This window comes from Borostomias antarcticus (assembly GCF_949987555.1).
Source record: "Borostomias antarcticus genome assembly, contig: scaffold_934, whole genome shotgun sequence".
Classification (NCBI taxonomy): Eukaryota; Metazoa; Chordata; class Actinopteri; order Stomiiformes; family Stomiidae; genus Borostomias; species Borostomias antarcticus.
Window position 1 is genome coordinate 1 of NW_028176092.1, and position 10,000 is coordinate 10,000.

At 50.9% G+C, this 10,000-nt stretch overlaps 1 protein-coding gene across 1 annotated transcript; it reads left to right on the forward strand.

Moving 5' to 3' along the window:
• Positions 1-2,809: 2,809 nt before the first annotated feature.
• LOC311328852 (solute carrier family 45 member 3) lies at positions 2,810-7,890 on the forward strand (the record flags this gene model as incomplete). Its single annotated transcript, XM_084462757.1, has 4 exons — positions 2,810-3,048; positions 3,789-4,413; positions 6,867-7,132; positions 7,468-7,890. Coding segments are annotated over 4 exons (1,553 nt in total), but the record flags the coding sequence as incomplete, so codon positions are not given.
• Between the last annotated feature and the right edge of the window lie 2,110 nt (positions 7,891-10,000).

Genomic DNA, 10,000 nt, shown 5'->3' on the forward strand with positions numbered 1-10,000 from the left:
GGTGTGTGTGTGTGTGTGTGTGTGTGGTGTGTGTGTGTGTGTGTGAAAGCACATAGTGTTGTTTATAGGAATTAGAAAGCACATTGCAGTGTGTATATACTGTATAAACTAGGGTAGTATGTGGTGTGTGGTCAGGGTGAGAGTGTGTGTGTGAGTGTGTGTGTGTGTGTGTGTGTGCGCGTGCGTGTGTGTGTGTGTGTGTGTGTGTGTGTGGGAGAGAGAGGTCAGCTTGTACACAGTGTGGGTTGTTCTGACGGGTCTCCACAGCTGCAGCAGCAGGGTGAAAGTTAACTCAGGGACGGACCGATTGTCCACTCCGTGTCTCCGTCCATTCTGTTTGTCTGGGTGTCTGTCCTCAAGTCTGTCTGCATGTTTCTCCGCCAGTCTGTCTCTGTCTCTCTATCCATCTGTCTCTCTCTCTGTATCTGTCTATCTCTCTGTCTCTCTATCCATCTGTCTCTCTCTCTCTATCTGTATATCTCTGTCTCTCTGTCCATCTGTCTGTCTCTCTGTCTATCTGTCTGTCTCTCTGTCTATCCGTCTGTCTCTCTGTCTATCTGTCTGTCTCTCTCTCTATCTGTCTATCTCTCTCTCTATCTGTCTATCTCTCTGTCTATCTGTCTATCTCTCTGTCTATCCGTCTGTCTCTCTGTCTCTCTGTCTATCTGTCTGTCTCTCTCTCTATCTGTCTATCTCTCTGTCTATCTGTCTGTCTGTCTCTGTCTATCTGTCTGTCTCTCTGTCTCTCTCCGTCCGTCTGTCTGTCATTGAGGCCCCCAAACCCCTCGACCACAACAACTGTTCATTTCACAGTAATAACCGTGTGACTAAACCGAGCGGCGAGCGTCGCCTTCCTTCCGACAGGCTGGTTCTGAGGTGGAATGTGTTGTGAGGCACCGTTGTCCAGCGGCGGTCACCAGGACCGTGTCACCGTTGTCCAGCGGCGGTCACCAGGACCGTGTCACCATTGTCCAGCATCGGTCACCAGGACCTTGTCACCGTTGTCCAGCGGCGGTCACCAGGACCGTGTCACCGTAGTCCAGCGTCGGTCACCAGGACCGTGTCATGTTAATGTGTTTTATTATCTCAATGGAGGAATTCAAAGTAATGTTTTCAAAACAAGCATTCCTCACATTTTTTGAAAGTAGGCCTCCACAGCTGGCTGTTGTAGTATCAGAAAATGTGTGTGTGTGTGTGTGTGTGTGTGTGTGTGTGTGTGTGTGTGTGTGTGTGTGTGTGTGTGTGTGTGTGTGTGTGTGTGTGTGTGTGTGTGTGTGTGTGTGTGTGTGTGTAATACAGTTCTCTGCAGGCGGTATTAGTGTGTTCTAATTAGCTGCTCTCAGCAGAGCAGGGAGGGAGCTGAGGGATTGCATGTGTGTGTGTGTGTGTGTGTGTGTCTGTGTGTGTGTCTGTGTGTGTGTCTGTGTGTGTGTGTGTGTGTGTGTGTGTCTGTGTGTCTGTGTGTGTGTGTGTGTGTGTGTGTGTGTGTGTGTGTGTGTGTGTGAGGTGCAGGTCCATCTGTAGGCAGCCGTCAGTAGCGCTCACAGAGATGGATGGCGTGCGGGGGGGGGGGGGGGCAGGGGCAGGGAGGGGGGGGGGGGGGGGGCGGGGCTACAGACCCGTAGTGATACTAACTCTGGGACCTGTCAGGACGGGGAGACGTGGCTGGAAGACACACCCCACCACACACACACACACACACACACACACACACACACACACACACACACACACACACACACACACACACACACACCGGACTACTTCTGAGGCATAGTTACTGTTTACTTGGCAACTGTTACACACATACAGGATTTTCAACAGGATTTTCCATAATTGGTTTAAGGTCCTTCTTATGTTCCTGGTTCAGATTCTCTGACTCATCTGCTCCCCTGTAATCATTTCTGTTGCCGTGGCAAAGAGACCCCCCTCCCTCTGCTGGCCTAGAAAACCTGCTATGCTAACGCTACACTGCTCATTCTCCTAGATACACCCTGCTACGCTAACCCTGCTACGCTAACGCTACACCGCTCATCCTCCTAGATACACCCTGCTACGCTAACCCTGCTACGCTAACGCTACACTGCTCATTCTCCTAGATACACCCTGCTACGCTAACCCTGCTACGCTAACGCTACACTGCTCATTCTCCTAGATACACCCTGCTACGCTAACCCTGCTATGCTAACGCTACACTGCTCATTCTCCTAGATACACCCTGCTACGCTAACCCTGCTATGCTAACGCTACACTGCTCATTCTCCTAGATACACCCTGCTACGCTAACCCTGCTACGCTAACGCTACACTGCTCATTCTCCTAGATACACCCTGCTACGCTAACCCTGCTACGCTAACGGTGCACTGCTCATTCTCCTAGATACACCCTGCTACGCTAACGCTACACTGCTCATTCTCCTAGATACACCCTGCTACGCTAACCCTGCTACGCTAACGCTACACTGCTCATTCTCCTAGATACACCCTGCTACGCTAACCCTGCTATGCTAACGCTGCACTGCTCATTCTCCTAGATACACCCTGCTACGCTAACCCTGCTATGCTAACGCTGCACTGCTCATTCTCCTAGATACACCCTGCTACGCTAACCCTGCTATGCTAACGCTGCACTGCTCATTCTCCTAGATACACCCTGCTATGCTAATGTTACACTGCTGATTCTACTAGATACACCTTGCTATGCTAACCCTGCTACGCTAATCTCTCTCTCTCCCTCCCTCTCTCTCTCTCTCTCCCTCCCCCTCTCTCTCTCTCTCCCTCCCTCTCTCTCTCTCCCTCCCTCTCTCCAGGTATTGGCCCGGTGCTGGGCCTGCTCTTCATCCCCCTGATTGGCTCGGCCAGTGACCAATGCAACAGCAGCTACGGGCGGCGCCGCCCCTTCATCTGGCTGCTGTCGCTGGGCGTCCTGCTGGCGCTGCTCATCATCCCCCACGCCGACCTGCTCGCCGCCCACTTCTCCTGGGGAGGACGCACCCTGCAGGTCGGCTTCCTCATCCTGGGGGTGGGCCTGCTCGACTTCTGTGGCCAGGTGAGGACACACACACACACACACACACACACGCACACAACAATCAAGATCCATGACTCATGCATACACACATTCAACACCAGACGACATCGGACTTGTCAGACAAACCAAGAGTTCAGTGCTTAACACATCTCACAACCAGATTATAATAGTTTAGATTTTTTTTTCATTAGTTTTGATTTTTATATCATTTTAAGTTTTTGTTTTCAATTTTAGTTTAGTTTTAGTTTAGTTTTTAAAGCGGGTTTGCTAGTTTAGTTATTTAAAAAAAAATCTTATAAAAAAAAAAAAATCTTATTTTTAGTTTAGTTTTAATTAGTTTCAGTATTAGTTTAAGTTTTTTATTCTTCTGTGCTAGCTTCGTGAGACCATCCTGATCTCGTGAGCTCACGTTGTTTCACTCTGTGTGAAACAAACCATCTGGCGCACGTCAGGTTACTTCTGCACAGGGGCACAGCTAAAGAACATGGAGGATAGATTTCATATCCACCCAAAATACTAGGCTTTTATATGAAATGAAAAAGACTAAAACTACATTTTGTCTGTAATCTTAATTTATTTTTGCTAGTTTTGTAAACACACAATACAGTTTAATTAAGTTATCTTTTTTTCTGTTAACTAAAATGTTCCTTCACACCTAGTTTTCATTTTTTAGTTAGTTTTCCTCAACTATAATAACCTTTACTGGGTTTATCCCAATGAAAGTGTCTTGTTTTAATCCCCATCTGTTTGGTGGTTAGGTGTGCTTCACGCCTCTGGAGGCGCTGCTGTCGGACCTGTACCGCGAGGAGGAGGACTGCGGACAGGCCTTCGCCATGTTCTCCTTCATGGTCAGCCTGGGCGGCTGCGTGGGCTACCTCCTCCCCGCGCTGGACTGGAGCCGCGGCCTGCTCTCCGTCTACCTGGGCGGCCAGGCCGAGTGCCTCTTCTCCCTGCTCATCCTCATCTTCCTCACCAGCGTCTTCATCACCATGAAGGTGTCGGCGGAGGAGGAGGCGGCGGCGGCGGCCGCGGGCGGCCCGTCGACGGCGTCCGCCCTGGCCCCGCCGGGACTGGCGACCCTTGACCCCGGGGCCCGCTGCGTGCCGCGCTCCTGCTGCCACCTGCTGAAGTGCAAGCTGCGCCTGCTGAAGTCGGGCCCCCTGCTGTGCCTGCTGCGGACCTGCTGGTCCATGACCCCGGCCATCTACCGCAGCTACTGCCACGTCCCGCGCGTCGTCCGCCGGCTCTGCGCCGCGCAGCTCTGCAGCTGGATGGCCGTCATGTCCTTCATGCTCTTCTACACAGACTTCGTGGGCGAGGGGCTCTACGAGGGCGTGCCCAGCGCCGCGCCAGGCTCCGCCTCCAGGCTGCGCTACGACGAAGGTGGGCCGCACGCCGCGCAGCTGCGTTACACATGCGTTGAATGGATAATTAGTTGAATGGATAATTAGTTGAATGGATAATTAGTTGAATGGATTGTTAATTGAAATGGATAATTAGTTGAATGGATTGTTAGTTGGAATGGATAATTAGTTGAATGGATAATTAGTTGAAAGGATAGTTGAACTAATAGTGTAGTTGAATGAATAGCTCTCTCCACTCTCTCCTCCCTCTCTTTCCCCTCCCTCTCTCTCTCCTCCCTCTCTCTCTCCTCTCTCTCTCTCTCCTCCCTCTCTCTCTCCTCTCTCTCTCTCTCCTCCCTTTCTCTCTCCTCCCTCTCTCTCTCTCCTCTCTCTTTCTCCTCCCTCTCTCTCCTGTCCTCTTTTCTGTTGTGCCCCCCCCCCCACCTCCTCCCTCCCCTCCATTGCTGGATCTGGAGGCATGTCACACTCACCCACAATTAATGTCCAGAGCCTGGGAGCCCAGAGAGCGTGTTGGTGGGGGGCCGGGGGCGGAGCCTGTTCAGGCGGGGGGGCGGAGCCTGTTCAGTGTGTAACAACAGGCTTTGTTATTAGACCATGTCGTTTAGCCCAGAGGGCCCTTTAGCCAGACGCTCTCAGGAGAGACTCCCAGGAGAGACTACCAGGAGAGACTGCCAGGAGAGACTGCAGGGCGGCAGCTAGCTTAGCGCTAAAGAGCGGTCTGTAGCCAGAGGGCGCGTATTTAAATAGTCGAGCTGAGTAGGTGTAAAATAAGTCGGTGTGCCCTTGAGCAAGGCACGGTACCCTAATTACTCCTGTAAGTCTTTTTTTTAAAGATGTTTTTTAAAGATTTTTTAAAATTCATTTAACCTTTATTCAACTAGATAAGTGACTAAAAGGTAAATGTTTCATCTTCTCTAGGCCCTGTCCACGGTTCACTTTTACTAATAATAGTCTTTAAGTCCTCAGAGTAATCGTAGATTGTTTTGTGTCTGCGTGCCGTGTTTATCAAGTGGGCCTGGTCCTCTTCTACCTGGTCCACACCCTGTTCTCTATAGACCACACCCTGTTCTCTATAGACCACACCCTGCTCTCTATAGACCACACCCTCTCTCTATAGACCACACCCTCTCTCTATAGACCACACCCTCTCTCTATAGACCACACCCTCTCTCTATACAGGTACCTGGTCCACACCCTGCTCTCTATACATCTACACCCTGCTCTCTATACAGGTACCTGGTCCACACCCTGCTCTCTATACAGTCACCTGGTCCACACCCTGCTCTCTATAGATCCACACCCTCTCTCTATAGATCCACACCCTCTCTCTATAGATCCACACCCTCTCTCTATAGGTCCACACCCTGCTCTCTATACAGTCACCTGGTCCACACCCTGCTCTCTATAGATCCACACCCTCTCTCTATAGATCCACACCCTCTCTCTATAGATCCACACCCTCTCTCTATAGATCCACATCCTCTCTCTATAGATCCACACCCTCTCTCTATAGACCACACCCTCTCTCTATAGATCCACACCCTCTCTCTATAGACCACACCCTCTCTCTATAGATCCACACCCTCTCTCTATAGATCCACACCCTCTCTCTATAGATCCACACCCTCTCTCTATAGATCCACACCCTCTCTCTATAGATCCACACCCTCTCTCTATAGATCCACACCCTGCTCTCTCTCTCTCTACAGGGATAACCTGCCATGCTGCTGAACTCGTGACCTCATACCTGCGTGTTTGAGCTCGTCCAGATATCGTCCCAATGGCTGCTCAGCGCGTTTGTTTGGCTGATGCCATGCCACGGGGGGGGGGGGGGGCAGGAGGGCGAGGGGGGGGGAGGAAGGGGGGGGCGAGGGGGGGGGGCACACTAAGGCTCAGACATTTTTGTGCAGCAGCCCCTCCTCTCCTCTCTGTGTTTGAGCTCTGAATTGAGGCTGAGAGCTGGAGACCCCAGACCGGACCCTCGCTGGCCTGGCGGGCTGCTGCTCTGGTTTTGGCTCCATCTCAGCGATCACTTGTCTGTCTAATCCCCCCCCCACCCCCCCCCCGACCGCAGAACCGGTTGGTTCGTCCAGAAAGGTGTATTTACCTCGTCGCTAGTCATCCTGACCAGAAGGGTCTTTCTGCTGGGCTGGGCAAGAGATCTTTACCACAGGAAGCGGTGGTGCTCATGGGAAATGTAGTTGTCTTTCCGGGAAAACACTACCGCTTTTGTCCACAGGTGGCGCTAAAATCAACACAAACTGAACTAGAAATGGTGCTCAGAGAGCACAAACCTCCGCCCCTGAATGCATTTCGTGACCCTGTGTTTTCAATATTGGCCCATGCTACACCCCTCCACTGAGTTCCATGAAAAGCAGTGTGCACATGCGTGTATGTGGTCGTATCCTGAAGGCATTTTATATTCGCACCCCCCCCCCCCCGCCTCAATCTCCGCGCGTCTTTTTTCCTCAGGCATCCGCATGGGCAGCCTGGGCCTGTTCCTGCAGTGCGCTACCTCTACCGTGTTCTCCCTGGCCATGAGTCGTCTGGTGCGGCGCTTCGGCTCGCGCTGGGTCTACCTGAGCAGCATGGTGAGCTTCACGGCGTCGGCGCTGGTCATCTGCCTGTCCAAGAGCGTGGTCCTGGTCACCCTCATGTCGGCGCTGACCGGCTACGCCTACGCCACCCTGCAGACGCTGCCCTACACGCTCACCTGCCACTACCACAAGGAGAAGGAGGTGAGAGAGAGAGAGAGAGAGAGAGAGAGAGAGAGAGAGAGGCGTTTCACATGCACACACTCTAGCTATAGCATGTGGACACTCACACAGTATGTAGCATATACACACACACACACAGTACTTAGCATACAAGCATACACACACACACACACATGCATAGGCGTACAAGCACACACACACACACACACACATACAGTGCATTAGGCATACAAGCAAACACACACACATACATAGGCGTACAAGCTCGCACACTCACTCACTCACACACACACACTCACACACACACACACAAACACTTCGTTGTGTGTATTTCACAGTGTTGTTTCTCGTTTCAGGTTTACATGCCAAAAAGGAAAACCAAAAACCTTCAGAGAAACGGCCTCTCCGTCACGCGGGACTCGCTGCCCTCCCTGGACGAGGAGGGGGGTCTGAACCACAAACTCGGGGGTGCCAACGGTCACGCCTACTCCGAATACTACCCCCCGGCGCACGGCCAGAATGGTTCGTCCCACAGCGCCGCGGGCGACCCTGAGGAGGCGGAGCCGGAAGGGTTCGAGAAGCGAGGGGTGGGCCTGGACTTCGCCATCTTGGACAGCACCTTCCTGCTGTCACAAGTGTTCCCCACCCTCTTCATGGGCATGCTGGTCCAGTTCACCGCCTCCGTCACCACCTACATCACCTGCTCCGCCATCTTCGGCCTCATCGCCATCTACCTGGCCAATCACATCGTCTTTGACCAAAAGGACCTCAAGAGCTGAGGGAGGGTGGGGGGGGGGGAGGCTCGCGCCAGGAATGCAGTAGCACGCTCGCAACGCACTACATGTCCCAGCATGCCTCGGTGCACTGCTGTAGTTGCCGTTGGTTAAACCAGGAAGAAGTCTTTGTGTGTGATCGTGTGCGTGTTAGGGAATGTGTGTGTGTGTGTGTGCGTGTGTGTGTGTGTGTGTGTGAGAGAGTTCAAGGAGAGCTGGAGGAATATTTTCCTTTTTGAGGTGAATGAGTTTAGCTTCTAGCCACAGTATGTATTGTTGCTGCAAAAGGCTCGTCTGACATTAGGTGGTCAGTTGACGGCCGTCTGTGTAGAGAGGTTTACTCAAGAGTCCACTCTGCCACGTCCAATCAGATTCTGTCCTCTCCATTTCCTCAGGAACAGCTGGCCAATCAGCGTAGTAGAACTAAGGCGCATCACTTCCTTGCTGGTCACTAGCCTGGTGTTGTGGCAGTGTGAGACTGACAGAAGGTCATTCACATGCATGCAAACCAGGCAGGCAGATAACGAGGTAACCAGGGGAACCAGGAGAACCAGGAGAACCAGGTAGAGTCGCTGGTGCTCTTCAGCGTACAGTAGATACAGTTGATATCTCTAACTGCCACAGTAGGACTAATGTTCCGCCTCCATGGTGGTTAATCTCAACAGGGAAGAGTTTGTTGTCACTGACCATGACCGATGGACTAGAGCGCTTCACCAGGCTCACTGACCATGACAGATGGACTAGAGCGCTTCACCAGGCTCACTGACCATGACCGATGGACTAGAGCGCTTCACCAGGCTTCTGAATACGGTCACACAAGTGACCAGGCAAACAGATGTGCAGTAACATCGGAAATAACATAATAATGAAAATCGTAAATTTGTTAAATGTAACTGACCTTTCATATTGTGATTTTCTTTTCTACAGAGAGCTGCTGTAAATGTTTTGTATATTGATACATATATTTATATCCCTATGGGAGTTTCTTATGCAACCTGTTTGGGTGAAGTGGCTCCTTCACTGAGTTGAATCAAAGGTCAGATGAGGTCATGGGGTCAGTCATCCCATCTCAGGACAACCAGCTGTTAGGGTTAACTCCGTCTGTGCCATCAGCAAAACTTCTCCTGCCACCGTCGTCTGGTATGACAATCTAGGACAAGACTATTAGTTCTGTTATCCAAGTACAGTATGTAGTTCTACTGGTAACCCTCACTCTCTCATTACCGTGTGCAAAAAAGACCAAAAACCATTCTAGCAGTACTGATGTTTTTTGGGGGGGTCTGGTGGCCATTTTGTCCTGTGTTTCACATTTTGGTACTCTGCTACCTCACATCGCATTTTTTGAAGATAAAATGATGTGGTAGATGTGTGTGTGTGTGTGTGTGTGTGTGTGTGTGTGTGAGAGAGAGAGATGAATGGTCTCAGCTAGTTGAGAGAATACTGCACACACACTGTGCTTTCTAGGAGCTACAGACTCATGATGCTGTCTACAGGCGTACAGTACAGTACAGTACGTTCCTAAATAGTCATCAAATATATTGTGGCCTTCAGTTACTCTGCAGACTTTGGGGCTTGTTTGGAAAATGCTTGTTTTACTGCCCAATCAGTGTCCTCTCTGTTACTGTCCAATCAGTCTACTCTCTGTTACTGTCCAATCAGTGTACTCTCTGCTACTGTCCAATCAGTCTACTCTCTGTTACTGTCCAATCAGTGAACTCTCTGTTACTGTCCAATCAGTGTACTCTCTGTTACTGTCCAATCAGTCTACTCTCTGTTACTGTCCAATCAGTGAACTCTCTGTTACTGTCCAATCAGTGTACTCTCTGTTACTGTCCAATCAGTCTACTCTCTGTTACTGTCCAATCAGTCTTCTCTCTGTTACTGTCCAATCAGTCTTCTCTCTGTTACTGTCCAATCAGTCTACTCTCTGTTACTGTCCAATCAGTGTACTCTCTGTACGCATCTGTTTATAATTCTTGTCTCGTCTCTCTGACCGTTTCTGTGGCTTTCATGATGACTCAGCTTGAGGTCAACAGAGGAGGTCGTGACCTAGAGTTTGTACCCTGGTCTCTTATGCAATAGCCAGGCTGGGTTGGTCTACATGTAGGTACAGTCA